At 41.0% G+C, this 24,366-nt stretch overlaps 1 protein-coding gene across 5 annotated transcripts in view; it reads right to left on the reverse strand.

Annotated features, from left to right (window-relative positions):
• Positions 1-20,849, reverse strand: part of LOC131902032 (POTE ankyrin domain family member A-like) — a 59,851-nt gene extending 39,002 nt beyond the window's left edge. For 4 of the 5 annotated variants that reach the window (XR_009376982.1, XM_059253078.1, XM_059253076.1 and 1 more), the window contains exons 1-6: positions 20,451-20,849; positions 8,723-8,840; positions 8,391-8,564; positions 4,219-4,325; positions 3,240-3,377; positions 2,395-2,453 (exon numbers count right to left, since the gene is read on the reverse strand). Coding sequence is in view for 4 of the 5 variants with exons in the window: in XM_059253078.1 (XP_059109061.1) it covers positions 2,395-2,453; positions 3,240-3,377; positions 4,219-4,325; positions 8,391-8,564; positions 8,723-8,840; positions 20,451-20,701 (847 nt within the window). In the remaining variant the exon portion in view is untranslated. Of the gene's footprint in view, positions 1-2,394; positions 2,454-3,239; positions 3,378-4,218; positions 4,326-8,390; positions 8,565-8,722; positions 8,841-10,866; positions 10,959-20,450 lie in introns of those variants that run through there. The other variant, XM_059253079.1, reaches the window with a different exon arrangement.
• Positions 20,850-24,366: the final 3,517 nt, after the last annotated feature.

The following is a 24,366-nucleotide window of genomic DNA, read 5'->3' on the forward strand; positions in this document are numbered from 1 at the left end:
AATGTATTCTAAGCAAACACTGTCAGGAAGCAAGCAGGTATCGGCATCCTAGTACCTGAAAAATCATTTTCAAACTAAAATGAAGCAGAAGAGACAAAGATGTGCACTTCATACTAATTAAAGTGTCAACAAATACAAAATAGAATACTTACACACACACACACACACACACACACACACACACACACACACACACACACATGCAGGTGCACCCAACTTCACAAGAAACCTAATGGAACAAAAGGCACAGATCAACACAGACCCGATAACATTATGTGATTGCAAACACTGATTTTTCCAATTGATTGGTCATCCAGCCCAAGTACATACAATCTCAGAATTAAATGACATCTTCATTCAATTGACCTAACCAATAATTAAATATTCCACCTCAATACCAAAGAATATATATTCCACTCAGCAGCATAAAGAGGCTCCTCTTAAATAGAGCATATGCCTAGAGACAAAGGAAACTTTAAGAAATACAGAAAATTGAAATAATGCCATGTACAGTATGCAACCACTGAGTCATAAAAGTTAAAATTGGCAGCAAAATAAACTCCAGTATGCATATAAACAAATAAATGACCTAATGATCCAAGTCAAGAATTTGAAGAAAAAAGAACAAGAACAAACCAAACCCCCAAACAGTAGATAGTACGAAATAATAAAAAGTAAATGAATTAAATAGAAAAAAAGAAAACTGTACAAAGAACTAATGAATCTAATAGCTATTTTTCTGAGAAGATAAAGATGACTCCTTCATCAAGATTCTCTTGAGTCTCACACCAGAATGTAGACATGAAGCAGAGATCAGCAGAGTCTAGGGATCCCAGTCTCAGTTGATAAATCAACATTACAACTCCAGCATCTCTAGCTCAGGGAACATCACAGAACAGGCAGAGGGAAAGACTGCAAACATCAGGAAGTCTGCTGTGAAACAGTCTCTCATGGAAATGGCTATATTAACAAGATCTGAACAGAGACAATATCAATAGACATGCTAAGGAAGAAGTAGGGAGGAATCTCCGAGGGCCATGCTCCTGGACAAGGAACTGCAGGAAACTAATGACTGCTGAGATAGGGATAGTGAGTCTCTCTCAGACAGGAACCCCTAATTGCTTGACTGATGAAATTGTAGTCAGCACTGAAACCATGTAACTACAAACAAGAAAACTGAACTCAGTAGGTTGTAGTTACACATTTGTGTCTCTGTGTGTGAATGTGTGCATTGAAGAGTAATTATAAGGGAAGAAGAGACTATCAATTTGAGACCTGCGGGGACATGGAAGAAGCGGGAGCGTGGGGAGAGTGCTGGAGGGAAGAAAGGGAAGTGGGAAAGTGATCTAATTGTACTTTAGTTAAAATCTATAGAAAAGAAAACATTCCTTTAATAACATACACAGGAAAGGAAATCATAAAAGGATTGAATATTGTGTCTTGTTTAGCCATACAAATCATGTTTTCTATGATATGTATAACAAAGTAATTGTGTTCACTTACTGCAATGCATTCATTTTTACTGTGAGAAAATAATGTGTTTTTTTTATAATGTGTGTGGATAGCTAAGAAGACAACTTAGAAGTTAACAGCATGCATTGCTCTTCAAGAGGACCTGTGTTCTGCTCTCAGAACCAATGTGGTATTTTACAATCACCTGTAACTCCAGTTCCAAAGAATACAACACCATCTTCTCTCTCCCACAAGCACCAGACATGAACATGATGCACATGCCTGGTGTACATGCAGGCAAAAACACTCACACATAAAATAAAATAAACAAATAAAATGAATTACAATACAGTGTAGTGGAACTATTAATGAAGTAGACACTATGTTAACATTTTTAGAAAAAAAATGTATGAAGTACACTAAAATGTGCTGTGGGCTGGGGAGAGGCTGGCATCTCATCACAGTATGGTAATTAAAAAAATATTTTTACATGCAAGTATGTAATTCCGGTGTAAAACTGAGAAACTTTTTAACAAAGCAGTTTCATACAACTAATTTCTTAAACAATTCAGCCGTCAATAGACACTTGGTTTTTAAAACTGCCTAGGAGGAGCTGGAGAGAGGAATGTAAAGGAGGAAAGGATATTAATTCTATCATAATTTAAATGCATTTTAAAAATAAAAACTGCTCTTTGCGAGTGAAGGGGAAGGGGAACACTCATCCACTCACCCAATGGTAAGGGCAGTACAAACATATAACCACTATGGAAATCTGTTTGGCCATTATTCAAGAAGCTGGTTATGGATCCACCTCAAGATCCAGCTACACTATTCTTGGGTATGTACCCAAATAATATCTAATTACAGAGAATTGAAAAATTCTAAATGCAACATTTTTAATCTAAAGAAGGGCTACAGAGAAGGAAACTTCAAAAGACTTACGTGTGAAGGTATTTTGTTGTCTCCAGAGGAATAAGTCGTGCTGAATAATCACCATTTTTCTGCCAAGTATGGAAATGGTGGTAAACAACGTTATTATTTTAATATGGATGGAAAATCATTTATCAATATATTAAATATTTAAGATATTTCAAAGACAATATAAGATTCCATCAAGTCATCTGGACATACCCTTCAAATTTATTAGTTCTAAAAGATTTTACAAAGTGTCTCATTTTAGAGGGAAAGAACAGAGTGAGATGGTGTAGATTTACTATGGTTCAAATCATCTGGATTATCTTGACAGGATGGAAAGTGCCCTAATATAGGTAGGAGTCCTAAGTATACTCGCTCTGGGAAAGTGTTTCCTTAGGCTCCAACTTAAGTTTCCAAAACTCAGGATTTCCCTACTTTAGTTTAAAAGTTTGCTATGAAAATTTCACCACCTAAAAACAGGCACAGAAATAGTAAAGCAGTATCTAACTTGCTTCTCAGTCTTGATCTGATTAGAATCCTAAATGAAAGCACTCTATAATTCATGAATGGACCTATTATCAAATGCTACAGAATTCAGAATTTGATATTACTGAAATAAAGAGTAAGCCCATGGTGAGAACACTAATGAATTCCAAGACATAGGTTGCTCTATTGCTGGTCTTCCTTTAGCCAAGAAGGAAACAATGATCTGAGTTTTGTCATAATGATCCTGAATCGCAAGTGGAGTTGACTAAAATGCTTCCATTCCAAAAGCATTTAAATAATGAAGTTACGCTTGGTTAAAATACAACATTGGTAAATATTTCATGTCTAAATTTAGTTTCAATTAGCGTTTTAACTTCTGGACTTACGTTTTGCGTTTCCCCATAATGGCATAATAAAGAGCACTCCATCCAAATGTGTCCTTTAACTGGTGATCAACACCTTTCTTCAGTAAAATTTCAACCATATTTTCACAATCCCATCTAACAGCATACATGAGTGTTGTTCTAGAATGACAGAGGCAATTCAATTACTTAAATGGTGAACTGTATACATTTTACCATATAAGTATAAGGCCTTTGTGTGTAGAATGGACCATTAACTAAGTAGCCTTAAGCATCCTGAAAGCAGAGTTCAGATTCCTAAAATATGTCCAAGGCTAAAACTAGAAAACAAGCAGAAAACTTCTTAGCCCACTATGATACTTTATAGAGTAGAATTTGTATTTTAAATTGTTTATGGTGAATAACTGTTTGGAGAAAATTGACCAGAAGTACAGAAAGCTTTATATGAAAAAGAACACCATTTCCTTCCTATTCTATTAAATACAATTCACTATTATATATGGAATTGAAATTTGCGTAAAATGATAGTAATAATGTTATCAAATAATTTTAATGTTAAAAATGAATGTTTTCAAATCCTGATACTAATATCACGCCATATATGTAAGTTTACAACTACCATTCATGTATCATCCTTCTCTGCACACCACCAAAAGTATTTGAAGATTAAAGGGTGTTCACAAGGTTGTGTGATTGCAAACTTGAAAACACTGGGACTGACACTGTAAATGTACAATCTAATATAAATGCTATCAACTCATAGAAGATCATATGGCAGTCAAAATAAAAATCAAAATAAAAACCTCTCATTATGAAAGGGAATATGAACCTGACTGTCATTCTTTGGCATAACCATTTCATGTAATAGATATTTTTAGATATGTAACTGATGTTTTATTGACTTTTTCTAATCTAGTCCCATAACACATATGAAATGAATGATTTTTACTATTCTAGACTATTTTCAACACAAGTAGTGTTTTAAAAATGCAAAGTGTAGTACCTTAGATATTGATCAGATACGTGAAGATTCGCACCGTGTGTGATTAGGTATGCTGCCATGCGGGGTTTCCTTTCTCGGAGTGCTAGCAGCAGAGGGGTCAACCCATCCTGTAATGATATCAATTAATCATTCGCAATACCGCCTATTTCACAACTGAACTGAAAATCATATATGTAGCCCGTGATCGTAATGTTTACCATAGACTTGACCACAGTAGTCTTTTCCTTATTAGCCTAATGCACCTGCTAATGATCCTCAAGATTGCAATATTCTAACCATGGCTGCAGTTGTCACAAAGTCCTCTAGTCCATTACAGAACTCATGTGACACCCATGGACCTGTGGTTCCTGTCACAGAAGTTGTCATGGTACTTTGAAGCCATGGCACTCTCCCCTCAGAGTTTATCTGAAGAGACACACACCGACACACAGTGGCAAAGGTGTTAGATCCTAAGTTGCATGGATGAGCAAAATTGTCTTTTCTATGTCAGAAATTCTCCTGTATTTCAAAAGACAGTTATGTGGCAGATGTAGCATTTCCCAACAGAAAAATTCAATTAAGGACAATGACAAAACTATGGAATTGTCCAGTATTTAAAACCTGATTTCTGAAGTACTGTTTGGCAAATCTTCTGTGGGGCAAATATCAGCAACAGCAGAAGTTGTTTCACAGGCACAATTCTCAGAGTATTGTAATGATGTGGTATTTGCTGAGGACACAGAGGAAGCTCTTCTTGATTCTCCATTCAGGAAGGGCCAAGGGTAACAATGTCTGCCTCTTGCTCTGAACAGGTCACCAAAGAAATGACCTCAAAATGAGTAAGAAATCAAAGAATCTTTTTTTTTTTGAACTCACAAAGATCCGCCTGTCTCTGCCTCCCGAGTGCTGGAATTAAAGGCGTGTGCCACCACCGCCCAACTCAAAGAATCTTTGATTGCTTACCTTGAAATGTATTCTGTCCTGTTACAAGTTGAAAACTGTCTTAGTGTTTAGAAAATCCAGTACATTTTTAAAATGTTTTTATTTATATTATTTTTAGACAGTTTCCTACATGAGATCTGTATTTACATAGTTTCTACACCCTCACTCCTCCAACTCCCCCTAACTCCCTCTGAAATTCAGGACCTGTTTTTTATTACTGTCACACACACATGTGTATTATGTACAACCTACTGGTTCCATGTAATGTGAGCAGACTCTCTGTGTGCCTCTTTTTTATGTCTCTGCCTCTCCTTTTCTCTTTCCCTCCCCCTCTGTCTCTCTCTCTTCCTGTATGTGTGTTGGTTTGTGTGTGTGTCTGTGTGTGTCTGTGTGTCCATGTGTGTGCATGTGCATGTGTGTAAGTGTGTGTGTTTAAGCATGGCCACTGTGGTTAGATAAACTATTGAGGAGTTTAGAGTGTATCCCTGGAGAAAATTGAATTCTACTCTCAGCAGTTATGGATAATTGGCAACTCTTTATTTACGAGTGTAGTTTTGAAGTTTCCCCTATCAAGTGTTTGCATGTCAACTGGTGTTTTCCTTGTGCATGTCTTATTTAGGCAACCATATTATTGAGATTTCATAGATGAATTATCCCTTTTGTATCTAGAAGACACTTTTCTGCAACAGTCATCCTGGTCACTGGAACTCAGAGTTTGTTTGTTTGTTTGTTTTTTCAGAACTTTCTTTCTCAGTGTCACCCGAAACTTAAGTGTGGGTGTTGTATTGTAGATGTAGGATTGTGGTAGGCACCCATGGTCCTTTGGTCTTTGCATTTTCACTAGTTGTGGATCTCTGTTATACTCTGTATTTGCTGCATTTTAATCATCATTGCATCTAACTCCAATTTACTGAGTGACTGTACTGTACTATAGCTAGTGCATACAGATCTGTGTAATGGAAGTTTTAGAGATGGGCAAGGCATTGCTTTCTTTCTGGTTTATATTTTGCTTAGAAAACAACCTAAGCAGGAATCAAAATAGAGCAATAATTTAAAAGTATTTTAAACATTAGAATTCAGAAATGAAGGCACAACTGTAATCCCATCAACAGAGTGCAGGGTATTATTGCAGGAGGATCGTGACTTCTAGCAGAGTCTGGGCTACATAGTGAAACCCTATCTAAAAAATTAATATTGGAAGTCTATGATGATTTTAGGATTATCAATATCAGTGAGATTAAGACGATGTATTGTAATTTACATGAAGTTATGCAACAAGGGGTGGAAAAGCCTTGCCCAACTCCACAGCTAACAAAATACACAGTGCCAGGCAGGTAAAAATTCCCTAGACTTTTTGGGAGTTCCAGAGATTTCCCAAACAATATGAGCTACTGCCAGTGTTCTTGGTTGCCTCCAGTCACTTAAGTGTAAGATCTTGCTACAGAAGACACCAAATCCTTTGGAGAAAAGACTAGCAGGAATAAAGCTGGAACTAACCCAGTGATTCCTATCCAAGTACTAGCTTCCTGTGGTGCTCTGCAAACTGCCAAGGGAGAAAAGGAATCTTCAGACATCCTAAATTTATATCAAACACTAAGAAATAAGGCTAGTAGACTGAAACACCTGTATCGGCAAAGCAGGTGAAATGGGATTTGTTAGCAAATAAAACACACTTGGAGGTTGGATTGTGGAAGTACCTGCAGGGAACCGTTCCATCATAGGGGCTCAAAAGCAAAATGATTTGATTTGTTATAGTCAGGATGAAGCATAGTTTTTAAAATTCTCTTAGAGATTGAGCATGCACTGCATTCCTGGAGAAAATGGAGGTTATGAATGGACTGCGCTGTTCCATAGCCCTTTGGTTTGTTTACTAAAATTTTAACCTCTGCTGCATGCATACTAATGGATGTGTGGAAATCAAGTGCTTGTAGTGCAATGTACCATGCTTCAGTTGCAAATATTCAGTCTGTGATAGCATTTTGAAGGTGAAGTATCACCCACAGCCTGAAGTGATTTATATCCCAGCACAGCTTGTCAATATTTTGGGTAGGTGTTGAAGCTTTTGGAATTGGATATTTGATGGGTGTGATATTGGTATGTAGGCAGTTTTGTGGTACACCTATTCTGAGTTTTTCAAGAGGCCACTGATTCTGTTTCTGTGGAGATATGAGGAGGAAGGAAGGATTACAAGTTCCTGATACCACAGACAAAGTTATATCCAGCTGCCTATAGGAAGTTATCTTGATGGCTAACCAATGAAGAGAACCCAGCCCCTGGTGGGTGGCACCACAGCCTTGTTTCAGAACATGGCTGTGTAAGACTTTACAGAGATAGCTGCAGAGTAAGCAAACAGGCATCCTGGACTCATTCATTTCTCCCTCTCTTGAGGATAGATGATATGTCAACAGCTTTCTCAAGATCCTGATTCTGTGCTTTGCCCAGTAATACACAGTAACTTGGAAATGTAAGTCAAATAATCCTTTTAGTCCATTATCTATTTTTATAAATATTTTCCATGGCTCCATAAAAGTAAGCTAAATTCTCTAATGTTGATTTCAATAAATTAACATTTACTTCTCCCCCTTTGGAAATAATTTTGAGAGCTATATTCAGTGCAATTTAATCATATTCACCCCTTCCCTTTCACTACTTTCCAAATGCACCCCTCTTCTGTACCCACCCATCTTTCTAACCTTATTGATATAAACCTCCTCTCAAGTCTCTGGGGTCACTGTAGAAGATCAGGTTAAAGCTTGTAAGAGCCAGGTCCACTGGATGACCAAAAGCAAAGAGTGTCTCATGGGCACACCAGCGTAGATGTTCATATGACATCACAGTCACTGTGAAAACATTCAGAAGATGATGGTTGGAAGCTCAAGTGACACAAAATGTCATTATGCAAGCAGGAATTTAGCATGAAGTTCTGCTCTGAGCTGAGAACTTCTTGACAGTTATAGCTGCTAGGACTGGATAGTCATTTTCATTTAAAGGTGTGGCCTGGGTGGACTGAGCATGCTCCAGTGGATGGTCACATACCCAAGAGTATGTGGGCAGCACGAATTGGACTCAATGGGGTAAAAAACAAACTATAACAACATATCAATACTTAGATGGATACCGATCAAGTTATTTCAAAGTGCCAGTCAAGTAATACTTCAACTTCTAAACGTGAATAAATTGGACCAAGATATGACAACTGTTAAAGCATATAGTTTTCAAATACTTGGGGATTCAATTTAGAAAATTTTTACCTTTGTAGTATCTTCAATGTTTCCCCCAAATTCAAGAAGACTGCTGGCAATATCTGGCCTGTCTACATACACTGCATGGTGAATTGCTGCTTCTCCATTGCAATCTTTAATATTGGGATCTGCTCCACGATCAAGTAGGACAGACACGATCTCTGTCTCCCAGCTTTGTACAGCCTGTGGATATCGTTACCAGGAAAACACTGTCAATTTAAAGAACACACAAGAAACTTCCCCCAACTTTCACCATGATTTATATTTAAGTGACTTTAATTTTACTTTCATTCTAAACACTTAGATCAACTTAATTACTGAAATTGAAGTCTTTGAAATACCTTCATTAGTGGTGTGGACATTTGATTGTCAAGGGCATTAATCTCACAGGCCTTAAATCTTAACAGAAAATGAACCAGATTGATATGGCCATAGAAGCATGCAAAGTGGAGCGCAGTTCTGTGGGAATGAGAGACATTTTGAAGGAAAACTGTAAGGCACTATTATCAACATACACAATCACTCTGGCATTTATAAATATTATATAGTATTTAAGTCCATAGACCCATAAAAATATTTAACTTCATTCAAAATTTATTTTTATTTGCTCTTATAATTTACTGTATTTAAAAATTTATTGCAACTATCATTTATCGCAGTGTGAATAATACACACAGCTGTTGCAGCCTAGATAAGTGCTCTATTAGTGAACTACGTAGTAAAGAGCAGCCTATTTGAGCAAAAAGAACATGACTATTGGGTGAACTCATTTTCAGTTTGAATCCTACTCTAGACACTACCATCAACCAACTACTTCTCAGCCTTCCTGTGTTGTGAATTCTTGTCCAGAAAATGGGTGTTAAAAGGAATACTTCTATCAAATTAGGATGACTCAATTAGATTCTTTGCAACTATTCAGAAAATATTCTTCAACAACAACTTAACAATCTTTTCGGTATTTAAGTTATGAATGTTAACACTGTAATAAACATATTTCAAGTCAATGTTAGTTCCATTATCTCTATTTTGTAAATATATTAAGGAGTATAAATTTTAGAGTCTAAGGATATCTCTTCAAAACTTGAGACAAGTTCTGCAATAAACTTATGCTTCTGCTGCCTCAGCCTGCAAAGAGCTTGGATTGTAGATATGACACACCACTGAGCTTGAGATTTGGTTTTTCACGCATTTTAACTCAGCTAAAATTGAAATGTCATTTACAATTCATAATGTACAACAGTGACTGCCAAAACTTAAAGACAATTTTTAATACATAAGATAGCATGTCATTGTGCCATGCATGGTGTCTCTACTAAGTGAAATGTGATATATAATGTGATATACATATACATACATATATACATATCCATAAATATAAAACATTTCTAGACTTTTACTGGATTTTTTAAAGAAAGCTATGAAATGTACTATTAATAAAAACTGAAAATTATCAACAGCAAAATTTAAATGCACAGCAAACTTGGCTTTGATTTTTAAGGAACTTTAATTCAAAGGAAGTAAGTATGGAACTTCAAGTCAAATACATAAGAATGCCCATTTTTGATAATAGTTAAATTCATAGCATACAGAGAAATTAGATGTATGCTATGTCTAACGTCAGTATCTAATATCAATTTCACGAGGGAGATTTAGGACACTGTGGGCCATCTAGTAAACCCAAAATTGGGAAAGCAAGACAGTTTGTTGATTTGTAAATCACGAAATTCATTGCAAGTTCCATTCACCTCTATCAGAAGTAAGTAAAGATGTCAGAAGTAACTTTCAGAGAACTTGGAGCTTGTCAGCACATTGTGTTATTAAAATGGTGGCTGATCAAGGCCACACTGAATAAACTTTCAGAAACATATGAAGTAATGAGTGAAGGAACTTAAGAGAAATTTACAGAGATGGGAGAGTGATATCCCCAGGAAACTAGTGAGAAACAACAAGAAAATGAAGGAGCAGCAGGAAAAGGAGCACACACCCATCTGTCAAGTTTAGATTATTTCTGTTATTTTCAGTGAGGAATATAAATGTTAGTACACACAGATAAAAGATCCATATTGAATGTTTTTGGGTGATTTTAGGTGGGAGGAAGACATTATGAGGAACACTACTTGATCTCTGTAGTTTCTACAGTTTATACAACATTGTGTTTATTAGGTACATTGAAATTAATTCCCATTTCTTTATAGTTTGTTAGATTATTCTATTGTGTATTCGATGCTCCATAAGAAAATGCTCCATAGGGGAATTACGGGGTGACAGTAAACCTGCTGGAGCTTTGGTCTTATGGTTCTCCTCCAGAAGAAGAAGATCTGGACACTGGAACTTTGTGATCACAGGTACCAAGGAGACTGTAGTCCAGAAAGCACAGCTGGTCTCTCCTCACCCCTATTGCCCTCAACAGAGCTAGGAAAGGTAGGTTTCTCCCATCACCCGATTTCCTCAAGGCCCCTCATCCTTATCTTCCAAGTGTTCTTACCGTTTCCCTTCATCCTCATCGTTCACATGAAATTGGTTCTTCCTGAGGAGACGCACCATCACTTTGCGCTTTCCCATGCATACTGCCTCATGAATTTGGTTTTCAGGGTCATAAGGCTGGCGGTACCTGTCTTCAGTTCCACAGTGAAAGCAGGACAAGTATCCCGTTCCCCTGCTTGGGCCGTCACAAAACCCCAAGGGGGTTTTCGGCTCCTTCTTAAAGAAGAAGAGCTTCCTCAGAGTGGACAACATAGCTGTGACCACCTTTCTATCAACTCAACACTAAGTAATTTTAGGAAATGATGAACTTTTAACCACTGACCGTCTAACAACCAGAGCCTAACTCTGCGACTCTCACAAGTGCGAGGCTATGGTTTGACCAGTCAAACCGAAGCAGGCAGTTATAGAACAGTCGTTGCTAAGCAACACTGGTAAACAAAAGCATGCTCGTTCTTCCTTAGGCATAACTGACAGTTTATGGAGCAAATAGTGCTCACTGCGCATGTGCAATATAAGTGTGGCGGTCTCCTGGGCTTTAGTTTGTGTATATCCTGCAAGATCTCGATCTCTTTATTTCTTTATTCCCCACAACAATCTTGCTTGGTACTTACTTTCTTTGTGGGTGTAATTACTCATTATGATATCTTTTTTTGGTTTTGTTCTTGTTTTGCTGAGTGTTTGTTTTTTTATTTCCTTTTTCACTAAGAGGTCAAGGATGGGCTTGTCTTTGTAAGGAAATTTCTGTCTTGAAGCTTCTCCCTGATATTTTTGGTTCAGTGTTCTTTGAATTTTCAGTGTAGTGAAAAGCTGTAAAATTACTATTTTCTGAGCTCAGAAGTGATGGTACACACCTTAATCCCAGCCTTTGGCAGGAGGCAGAGACAAATGGATTTCTGTGAGTTTGAGGTCAGTCTGGTCTAGTGAGCCAGAGCTGCATAGTGAGAACCTCCTTAAGAAAATGAAATGAAAAAATGTTTTTAATTTCACATGATTTCAATACTAAGTGGAGAAGTTTTTATCCAGTCATGTCTGTTTTGATTCTAAATGTATTCTGTGTACTTGGGTCTATTTATTTCTCTTGATATGAGGAAATTTCTGCTGTTGTTTCATAGAACATATTTTCTATCCCTGAATATCTCCACACATTATCTGTAGTGTTAGATACATATAATTGCTTTGTGAGGTACTTTTGAAAGAGAATGTACCCACAGGTTTAGATAATTGAACACTTGTTCCCAGAGGGTAGTGCTAATTGGGGAGGATGTGGAACGTCTGGGAGATGGAGCCTTGTTAGATGACATCCATCCCTGGAGACAGGCCTTGAATGGTCATAGTCTCCGCCCATTGTGTTTGCTCTCTGCTTCCTGAGTGTGGTTGGGATGGAACCTCTAAGCTTCCTTTTCCTGCCCCCAGGTTGACCATTTGTGCTAAGTCTCCCCACCATGATAGACTCCTATGCTTCTGGAACTGAAAGCCTAAATACACTCTTCCTTCTGTAAGATGCTGCTGGTCATGATGTTTTATCACAGAAACAGAAAATTAACAAATGCAATCTCTGAACAGTAGCATCTCAGAGATCATAAAAGATGTGCTCATTACTTTTAATTTATTAGTGTCTAAATATAATAATACACATACCTTAGTATCCCTGATGTTTTTGTACTGGATTTTCACTCTATTGCTGACTCTTTTGAAAGAATTTCTATGCTTTGTGTATAGAGATATATTTCCATTAAAAAAAAACCTGTAAAAGTGAAATTCCCAATAGCCAGCCACTCCAGTGAGTACATGAGCAACACAAATTGTACTTGGTGTATTTGGAGCTGGGTCACAAATGTTGGATGGTGGACCTGGGAGAACTGGGAAGCTAGTGTGATTGTTACACATTTTTTGAAATTCCCAATAAGCAATACAAATATTATGTTGGAAAAATTACTGTGATAGTTTTCACATTCTTTCTCCTGAATTTCACATCCAAGTTGTGTATTAATTTTCTTATACATTCAGTTGTTTTATGTGTATCTTCACTGTAGTAATGGATGTTTCATTTCTAATTATTTTAAATTTTATTTATATAGTAGTTATTCTTCCCACAGCTCCAGAGAAGCTAGGAAACAAGGCGAATCCTAAGAGAGACACATGGATCACCTTGAGAAGGGGAAATAAATGAGTTCTCCATGTGTAAACTGGTGATGCGGGGGCAATATAGGGGAGGGGATGGGAGATGAAAACATATGGGAACAGGATAGTCAAGTGGGGGGAGGGATGGAGTGGGAGAGCAATGAAAGAGATATTTTGATAGAGAGAGAAATTATGGGGTTAAGGAGAAACCTGGTGCTAGGGAAATTCCCAGGAATCCACAAAGACAACCTCAGATTAGACTACTAGAAATAGTGGAGAGAATGCCTGTATTACCCTACCCTAGTAATCAGATTAGTGAATACCATAACTATCATCATTATGATGGAAGCAGATGCAGAGATCCACAGCCAAGCACCAGGCCAACCTCAGGGAGTCCAGTCAAGGAGAGGAAAGAGGGATTATACGAGCAAGAGGGTCAAGATCATGGTGGGGAAATATACAGAGACTACTGAACCAAGCTCATAGGAACTCATAAACTTTAGACAGCTGTGGAACCCACATGGGACTGGACTAGGCCCTCTGCACACAGGAGACAGTTGTGTAGCTGGGTCTACTTGAAGGGACCCTAGCAATGGGATCAGGATCTATTCCTGGTACATGAGCTGGCTTTCTGATCCTATTACCGATGGTGGGACCCCTTGCTCAGCCATGATGCAAGGGGGAGGGGCTTGGTCCTGCCTCAACTGAATGTACCAGGCTTTGCTGATTCCCCATGGAAGGCCTTTCCCTTTCAGAGGAGGGGATGGGGGTTGGGTCAGGGGGAGGAAGGCTGTGGGGGAGTGGAAGGAGGTATGAGAGGAGGATCTGTCACTGGTATGTAAAATGGATAAAAAAAAATTCTTAAATTAAAAAAATTAAATTTTTCAAATGGCTGAAAGACATTTAAAGAATTGCTCAACATCCTTAGCCATCAGGGAAATGCAAATGCAAATGACTCTGAGATACCATCTTACACCTGTCCAAACGGCTAAGATCAAAAACACTGAAGACAGCTTATGTTGGAGAGAATGTAGAGCAAGGGGAACACTCTTCCTTTGTTGGTAGGAGTGCAAACTTATACAGCCACTTTGGAAATCAATATGGCAGTTTTTCAGAAAACTGGGAGTCAATCTTCCTCAAGACCCAGCTATACCACTCTTGGGCATATACCCAAGAAATGTTCAATCACACCACAAGGACACATGCTCAACTATATTCACAGCAGCATTATTTGTAATAGCCAGAACCTGGAAACAACCTAAATGCCCCTCAACTGAAAAATGGATTAAGAAAACATGGTACATATACACAGTGGAGTACTACTCAGCAGTGAAAAACAATGACATCATGAAATTTTCAGGCAAATGGATAGAACTAGAAAATATCATCCTAAGTGAGGTAACCCAGACTCAGAAGGATAAACATGATATGTACTCGCTCAAACATGGTATGTACTCACCCAGACTACAACCCACAGCTCCAGAAAAGCTAGCTAACAAGGAGGACCCAAAGAGGGACACATGGATTGTCCTGGGAAGGGGAAATAGATGATCTCCATGAGTAAACTGGGCATGAGGGGTGGGCAATGGAGGGGAGGGGATCGGGGATGGATGAGAACATAAGGGAACTGGATGGTTCAGCTGGAACAAGGGTGGAGTGGGAAAGCAATGAAAATGAAAGAGATACCGTGATAAGGGAGATATCATGGGGATAGAGAGAAACTGGGTGCTAGGGAAGTTGCCAGGAATCCCCAAGGTTGACCCCAGCTTAGACTACTAGCAATAGTGGAGAGGGTGCCTGAACTGGCTTACCCTGGTAATCAGATCGGTGAATACCTTTCATCATAGAGCCTTTCTCCAGTAACTGATGAAGCAGGATGCAGAGATCCACAACCATGCATCAGGCCGAGCTCCAGGAGTCCAGTGGAAGAGAGAGAAGAGGGATTGTATGAGCAAGTGCATCAGGATCATGATAGGGAAACCCTGCAGAGATGACCAAACCAACTAGTGGGAACTCATAAAATTTGGATCAACAGCTGTGGAGCCTGCATGGGACTGAACTAGGCCCTCTGCATCATGAGACAGTTTGTGTAGCTTGATCTTCTTAAGGGGCCCCATAGCAGTAGGATCAGAATCCATCCCAAGTGCATGAGAGGCTTTTTTGGAGAGCACTACCTATGATGGGACACCTTGCATAGCCTTGGTTCAGGGGGTGGGGCTTGGTTGGACCTGCCTCTACTAACTTACCTCCCCATGGGAGCCCTTACCTTCTTGTAGGGAGGGAATGAAGGGTGGGTTGGGAAGAGGAGGCTGGAGGGGCAGAGGAGGGAAGAGAAGATCTTTGATTGGTATGTAAAATGAATAAAAAAATTCTAAAGAAAAAAATAAAATAAAATACAAATATATGAAAAAATAAATTTCTCTGTCTCTGTCTCTCTGTGTATTTCTATGTGTTATGTGTGGTGAAGGGTGCTTGAGGTGGCTAGAATAAGGTGTTGTATTCCCTGGAGTTGAAGTAACAGGCAGTTGTGACCCACTTGAACTGCATTCTAAGAACTAAACTTTAGTTCTAATGGAGAGTAAGAAACACTTTAAGCACTACACAGTATCTCCAGTTCTGATTTTTCAATTCCATGTTATATTTTGATTAACATATAAATTATATCACTTTACCTTTTTCTTTCCTTCCTTGATCTCTTCCAATGTTTTCACCTTCCAAATTATTCTGTTTTTCCATTACCTCTAAACTGATAGCCTCTTTTTAAAATTATTACTGTTACACACACACACACACACACAGACACACACACACACACACACAGAGAGAGAGAGAGAGAGAGAGAGAGAGAGAGAGAGAGAGAGAGAGATTAATGCAACCTGCTGAGTCCACTCATGTTGCTTTTGTAAATATGTACCACATTTTCATTATCCATCTATCAATTGAACTACATTAAGATTTTTTCCATTTCCTAGCTATTGTTAAAAGAGCAAGAATGGACATGATTGAAAAGGCATGGATGAGGAGAGGGTATGTACATGAAGGGCATGGGAAACTCACTGAGCCAGAGCCTTAGGTTCCTTACCTAAGTTGGAGTTCTGGCTATTTAGAGTGTGTGATTAAATACTGTTACATGACGACTAGGGGACTTACCCCTGGAAAAGACTAATTTTCCCTCTTTCAGTAGTTGTTAGCTGTCTATTGTTCCTTTTAAAAATTATTTTTTTAATGTTTAAAATGTTTCTTTTTTAGATTCATATTTTTAGCAATTACAAGATTACTGGTTTTCAAAATTTCATGCAAGATATTTTGACCATGCTTTCCCTTCCCCAAACTCACTCCAGATCCTCCCTTCCACATTATGAACCTAAGCCTTTTGTTTTCTCTTTTCTTTTTCTTTTGCAATAATACCACAAAACAAATGTAAAAACAAAAATGAGGAAAACACAAATTCCCCCTGACACATACACAAAGATCCTGGAATTCATTTTTGTTGGCCAACTACTCCTTGGCCGTGGGATTTTGTATACACAGAGTCACTCCGTTACAGAAAAAAGGTTTTCCCTTTCTGGCAGGTATAAATTTCAGATACCTTCTTTATTAGGGATGGGAACCCTACTTCATTTTCTACCTCCTCAATGCTGGAACTCCATGTAGTTGAACCTGTGCAAGTTTTTGTGTGTACTGCACAGTCTTTATGAATTCACTTGTGCATCAGATCCATTCTGTCTAGAAGACATCATTTCCATGGTGTTTTTTTTCATTTCATGACAGAAACTCATGTTTAAAATTTTGTCACGAATGATGTATTCTTTTTATGTAGCAAGATTCTCTATTCTCATTTTAAGACATATAACACATGAACAAGAAAGCATGATCTAGGTAGATTTGCACTCTGGAGAAATAGTTACCACATTGGATAATGCAGTTACATGATAGAGAAGAAAATGAAACACTGTTCTTTTCCAAAACTAAAGTTTAAGAATGGTGCATTCTTCACTATAATGAAGAAGCTGTGTGAAAAGTATACACTAACTATCGCATTTTTAAATCTTATAGCACTATGGACAAGAAGAATGTTAGAATTTTTTTGAAATTGGTTACATAAAAGTTTGGAAGACACTTCACGTTCATCCAGTATTTGATAATTGAAATGTAGTCTATGAGGCATGATTAACACAGAATGAGTAGATTCTATTTTGTGAGCACATCTTTACAACTGTACAATATTGAGCTACTTGCAAACTTATGCAAAACATGTAGGAGAGCATTTAAATTATGTAACTGATAAGAATGTGGCTAATTTCTCAATCCACAATGAAAGTTTTGTCAAATGCTGTGAAGTGGTCTTTCAGAACCCTGCGAATAGGTGTTGCTCTTATGGGTTGATGAATGAAGCTCTTTGGCCTATGGCAAGACAGCTTAGAGCCAGGTGGGAAATCCAAGGAGACATACAGGAAGAAGAAAGACAGAGTCAGGGATGACAATGCATGCCTCTGGAGGAGCAAGATGTAATAGAACACAGATAAACACATGCAATACATAGATTAATAGAAATGGGCTAATTTAAGAGGTAAGAGCTAGCTAGCAATAAGCCTGAGCCATACACAAAACAGTTTGTAATTGATAATAAGCCTCCGACTGATTATTTGGAAATAGGCAGGTGGGAGAGATTCATATGTCTATAGTCAATATTTCTTCTATATCACACAGGTCCCATTTTATAAGCCCACATTTCCTCCAGCTCATTATAGGAATGTAAGTGTTATGGAAAATATCTTTGGCATTACTCCTATTACAATATACAGAAGGAAGAAAATAAGAACTGTCTATTTAATTTGAAAAATTATATTTGAGGATCTATCATCTAGAATAAAGAAATCTATTTTCCAAGAACATACTCTCCTTACATGATTATCAATCAAATGCACTGTTCTGGAAGACTTATAGATGATTACTAAACAGAAGGTGTAAAGATGTGGCATTTTTTCAGGCCATGAGAGAACTCCTATGATGAATACCTCATAAAGATTCTATTTCAGAGGAAGACATTTCTCTGGTCATTATAGGTCTATATCATTTTATTATAAATACCTTATTAGAGAACTTGTGAAATGCATTTCTAACCAGGGTGCATGAGAATGTACATTCCGTCCCATTCCTTTAGACAAGCATTTATATAATGCATCACTAACCTGGGAGAAACAGATTCCTTTTATGAGTGCACGAACCCTGTAGCTCTTTAGACTATTTGGATTAGTGTGAAGAAGAATAATGTTTCTCAAATCCAGTAACAGAGAGTGGAGAAATTAGAGTAGAACTTTTCATTTCACATAGGAAATTTTATGATTTGCCCTGGAGAAGATGGGAATGGGGGGTGGGCTGCAGGAAGGCGGGGGTTGGGGGGGCAGGAGGGGGGAGGACAAGGGAATCCGTGGCTGATATGTAAAATTAAATTAAATTATAAAATAAAAGGAAAAAAGAAGCATAAAAAAGAAATTTTATGATTAATCTTTCACCTAGAAAAATAAAAATCCGTCTTAAATGCACATATAATGGATAGCTCTTTATAGGTCTGTACACACTGGTATAAGGTTCTAGTTAGAGTACTCATAAATTGCATTTGTATTTACATATTTACAAAATTCGGGCTGAAACATCTACATCACAACTCTTACATCTCCAGATTTCAGGGAACATCACTGAAAAAGAGGTGGAAAGATGATAAGAGTTGGAGTATTAGTATATCTGTTAAAAGATTGTGTCTTCCAGCTATGGCAGGGAAGCTATACCTATGAAATCTCAATAATATGGCTGCTTAAATGAGATCTGAAAAATGAAACGATCAGTTGAAATGCTAGTTTGGATTAGGAAAATCTCATGAGAGCTCATCACTGGATGGTCTGTAAGAAATATTTAATGACCTCTGGCAGAGAAAGAATTAGTCTTTTCCAGAGATGTGTACCAGGAAAGATTATCCCATCCCATGTATTTAGACATAAAACATATACATAAAGAAATATTGAATGTACAGAGCAAGTATATATTTTCAAGTCTAAGGTGATCTCTTCAAAACTTGAGACTTGTTCTGCTGTAAACGTATGGTCCTGCTGCCTCAGCCTCCAGGGAGCCTGGGTTGTAGATATGGCACAGCACTGAGTTTGAGATTTGATTTTTCTCACATTTTAATTAAGCTAAAGTTAAATGTCATTTACAATTCATAATGTACAACAATGATTGGCAACACTTAAAAGCAATTCTTAATACATAAGGTAACATGTCATTGTGCCATGCATGATGTCTCTACTAAGTGAAATGTGATATATGATATACATATACATATATATTACACACGCATCATTATTAGTCTTTATACTGTTTTTAACATAGTTATGAAGTGTACTATTGAGAAAAAGTGAAAAGTGTCAACAGCAAAATCTAAATGCACAGCAAAATTGGCTTTGCTTTTTAAGGAACTTTAATTCAAAGGAAGTAAGTATGGAACCTCAAGTTAAATATGTAAGAATGGCCGGCCATTTTTGACAACAGTTAAATTCACAGCATACATATGAATTAGATGTATGCTATGCCTAACGTCAGTATCTAATATCAATTTCATGAGGATTTAGGACACTGTGGGCCACCTCGAGTAAACCCAAAATTGGGAAAGCAAGATAGTTTGTTGATTTGTAAATCATGAAATTCACAGCAAGCTCCATTCACCTCTATCAGAAATAAGTAAAGATGTCAGAAGTAACTTTCAGAGAACTTGGAGCTTGTCAGCACATTGTGTTATTAAAATGGTGGCTGACCAAGGCCACACTGAATAAACTTTCAGAAACACATGAAGTAATGAGTGAAGGAACTTAAGAGAAATCTACGGAGAAGGGAGAGTGATATCCCCAGGAAACTAGTGAGAAACAACAAGAAAATGAAGGAGCAGCAGGAAGAGGAGCACACACCCATCTATCAAGTTTAGATTATTTCTGTTATTTTCAGTGAGGAATATAAATGTTAGTACACACAGATAAAAGATCCATATTGAATGTTTTTGGGTGATTTTAGGTGGGAGGAAGACATTATGAGGAACAACACTACTTGATCTCTGTAGTTTCTACAGTTTACACAACATTGTGTTTATTAGGTACATTGAAATTAATTCCTATTTCTTTATAATTTGTTAGATTATTCTATTGTGTATTCGATGCTCCATAAGAAAATGCTCCATAGGGGAATTACGGGGTGACAGTAAACCTGCTGGAGCTTTAGTCTTATGGTTCTCCTCCTCCAGAAGAAGATCTGGACACTGGACCTGTGTGATCACGGGTACCAAGGAGACTGTAAGTCCAGAAAGCACAGTTGGTCTCTCCTCACCCCTATTGCCCTCAATAGAGCTAGGAAAGGTAGGTTTCTCCCATCACCCGATTTCCTCAAGGCCCCTCATCCTTATCTTCCAAGTGTTCTTACCGTTTCCCTTCATCCTCATCATTCACATGAAATTGGTTCTTCCTGAGGAGACGCACCATCACTTTGCGCTTTCCCATGCATACTGCCTCATGAAATTGGTTTTCAGGGTCATAAGGCTGGCGGTACCTGTCTTCAGTTCCACAGTGAAAGCAGGACAAGTATCCCGTTCCCCTGCTTGGGCCGTCACAAAACCCCAAGGGGGTTTTCGGCTCCTTCTTAAAGCAGAAGAGCTTCCTCAGGGTGGACAGCATAGCAGTGACCACCTTTCTATCAACTCAACACTAAGTAATTTTAGGAAATGATGAACTTTTAACCACTGACCATCTAACAACCAGAGCCTAACTCTGCGACTCTCACAAGTGCGAGGCTACGGTTTGACCAGTCAAACCGAAGCAGGCAGTTATAGAACAGTCGTTGCTAAGCAACACTGGTAAACAAAAGCATGCTCGTTCTTCCTTAGGCATAACTGACAGTTTATGGAGCAAATGGTGCTCACTGCGCATGTGTAATGTAAATGTGGCGGTCTCCTGCACTCATTTGCACATATCCTCAATCTCTTCCTCAGGTTTGGTGGATCCTTTCCTCCCCACTGTAATCTTGCTTGGTGCTTCTTTTCTTTTGGGACTGCAATTATTCATTATAAAATTTCTTCTTGGGTTTGTGGCTTGTTTTTATTTACATTTTTACTAAGAAGTCATGGATGGATTGCTTTCGTAAGGACATGGAATTTCTTGAAACTTCTCTCTGGTGTTTTTGGTTCTGTGTTTTTGCAATTTTCAGTGAGGTGAAAAGCTGTAAAATAACGATTTTTGTGTGCTTGGGAGTGATGGTACACACCTTTAATCCCAGTCCTTGGCAGGAGACAGAGACAAATGGATTTCTGTGAGTTTGAGGTCAGCCTGGACAAGTGAGCCAGAGCTGCATAGTGAGAACCTCCTCAAAAATGGCAAATTTTCTTTCTTTCTTTCTTTCTTTCTTTCTTTCTTTCTTTCTTTCTTTCTTTCTTTCTTTCTTTCTTTCTTTCTTTCTTTCTTTCTTTCATTAAGAGATTTTTCTATTCATTTTACATATCCACCAGGGATTCCCCTGTCCTCCCTCCTCCCACTCCCCGAGCCTTCCCTCACAACCCCCTCTCCCATTCCCACCTCCTCCAAAGCAAAGTCTCCCCTGGGGAGTCAGTAGAACCTGGTATGTTCAGATTAGGCAGGTCCAAGCTCCTCTTCCCAGTTTAATGTCTTTACAATACAATGTGGAGAAGTTATTATCCAGCCATGGCTGTTGTGGTTCTAAATGTCTTCTGTAGAGCTGGTTCATAAATTTCCTTAGATATGAGGAAATTTCTGCTATTGTTTCACAGAACTTGATTTTTATGCTCTGATTATCTCCACTCTATCTGCAATACCAGATATTTATATTTAGTCTCTGAGGTGTTTTTGAACAAGAATGTCCCCCACAGGTTTAGATAATTGAACATTTGGTCCCAGATGGCGGTACTAATTGGGGAGGATGTGGAACATCTGGGAGATGGAGCCTTAATAGATGACATCTGTCCCTGGAGACAGGCCTTGAATGGTCATACTCTATGCTTTCTGAGTGTGGTTGAGATGGAACCCCTAAGCTTCCTTTTCCTGCCCCCATGTGAGCCATTTGTGCTAAGTCTCCCCACCATGAAAGACTCCTATGCCTTTGGATCTGGAAGCCCAAATACACTCTTCATTCTGTAAGATGCTTCTGGTCATGGTGTTTTATCACAGAAACAGAAAATTAACAAGTACAATATCTGAATAGCAGCATCCCAGAGATCTTGAATGATGTGTCCATTACATTTAATTTATTAATGCCTTAATATAATAATATGCCCACCTTGATTCCCAGCCCTGATGTTCTTCTGCTTGATTCTCCATATTGCTGATGCATTTTAAAGTTTCTACACTTATTACACAGAGATATCCATGCAGAGAGTCCCCCGGTCGCCCCCTCAGCATTCCGAGCTCTGCTAGCACCCGGCTCCCCCGCAGCGTCCTGGACTCTGCCAGTCCCCGTTCCCCCCCCCCCCGCAGCGTCCTGGCCTCTGCCAGTCCCCGGTCCCCCCCAGCGTCCTGGGCTCCGCCCGTCCCCGGTCGCCCCGCAGCGTCCCCAGTCCCCCCGCAGCATCCTGGACTCTGCCAGTCCCAGGTCTCCCGGCCGCGTCCTGGGCTCTGCCAGTCCCCGGTCCCCCCGCAGCGTCCCCGGGCCCCCCGCAGCGTCCTGGGCTCTTCTAGTCCCAGGTCTACCCGCAGAGTCCTGTGCTCTGCCAGTCCCCGGTCCCCCCGCACCGTCCTGGGCTCTGCTAGTCCCAGGTCTCCCCGCAGCGTCCTGGGCTCTGCTAGTCCCCGGTTCCCCCTGCAGCTTCCCGGTCCCCCAGCAGCGTCCTGGGCTCTGCCAGTCCCTGGTCCCCCTGCAGCGTCCTGGGCTCTGCTAGTCCCCGGTCCCCCCGCAGCGTCCTGGGCTCTGCCCGTCCCTGGTCCCCCAGCAGCGTCCTGGGTCCAGATAGTCCCCGGTCCCACCGCAGTGTCCTGGGCTCTGCTAGTCCCCGGTCTCCCCGCAGCGTCCTGGGCTCTGCTAGTCCCCGGTGCCCCCGCAGCGTCCTGGGCTCTGCCAGTCCCCGGTGCCCCCGCACCATCCTGGGCCCGGCTAGTCCCCGGTCCCCCTGCAGCGTCCTGGGCTCTGTTAGTCCCTGGTCCCCCTGCAGCGTCGCCGGTCCCCCGAGAGCTTCCTGGGCTCTGCTAGTCCCCCGTCCCCCCGCAGCGTCCTGGGCTCTGCCATTCGCCGGTCCCCCCCCCGCCGAAGCGTCCTGGGCTCTGCCATTCCCGGTCCCCCCGGAGCGTCCTGGGCTTTGCCAGTCCCTGGTCCCCCCGCAGCGTCCAGGGCCCCGCTAGTCCCCGGTCCCCCCGCAGCGTCCTGGGCTCTGCTAGTCCCCGGTCCATGGCAGCATCCTGGGTTCTGCTAGTCCTCAGTCCCCCCCCCGCAGCGTCCCCGGACCCCCCGCAGCGTCCTGGGCTCTGCTAGTCCCAGGTCTCCCCACAGCGTCCTGGGCTCTGCTAGTCCCCGGTCCCCCCCGCAGCGTCCCCGGGCCCCCCGCAGCGTCCTGGGCTCTGCTAGTCCCAGGTCTACCACAGCGTCCTGGGCTCTGCCAGTCCCCGGTCCCCCCGCACCGTCCTAGGCTGGGCTAGTCCCAGGTCTCCCCGCAGCGTCCTGGGCTCTGCCAGTCCCGGGTCCCCTTGCAGCGTCCTGGGCTCTGCCAGTCCCTGGTCCCCCCGCAGCGTCCTGGGCTCTGCTAGTCCCAGGTCACCCGCAGCGCCCCCGGTCCCCCCGCAGCTTCCTGGGCTCTGCTAGTCCCTGGTCCCCCAGCAGTGTCCTGGGCTCTGCTAGTCCCCCGACCCCCCGCAGCGTCCCCGGTCCCCACCCCCCCGCAGCTTCCTGGGCTCTGCATGTCCCCGGTCCCACCGCAGCTTCCTGGGCTCTACTAGTCCCCGGTCCCCAGCAGCGTCCTGGGCTCTGCCAGTCCCTGGTCCCCCGAGCGTCCTGGGATCCGCCTGTCCCTGGTCGCCCCGCAGCGTCCCCAGTCCCCCCGCAGCGTCCTGGACTCTGCCAGTCCCAGGTCTCCTGGCCACGTCCTGGGCTCTGCCAGTCCCCGGTCCCCGCACTGTCCTGGGCTCTGCTAGTCCAAGGTCTCCCAGCAGCGTCCTGGGCTCTGCCAGTCCCTGGTCCCCCAGCAGCGTCCTGGGCTTGGCCAGTCCCCGGTCACCCCGCAATGTCCTGGGCTCTGCCAGTCCCCGGGCCCCTGCAGCGTCCTGGGCTCTGCTAGTCCCCGGTCCCCCGCAGCGTCCTGGGCTCTGCCATTCGCCGGTCCCCCCCCCCCCCCGATGCGTCCTGG

Source organism: Peromyscus eremicus, unplaced genomic scaffold (assembly GCF_949786415.1).
Source record: "Peromyscus eremicus unplaced genomic scaffold, PerEre_H2_v1 PerEre#2#unplaced_1338, whole genome shotgun sequence".
Classification (NCBI taxonomy): Eukaryota; Metazoa; Chordata; class Mammalia; order Rodentia; family Cricetidae; genus Peromyscus; species Peromyscus eremicus.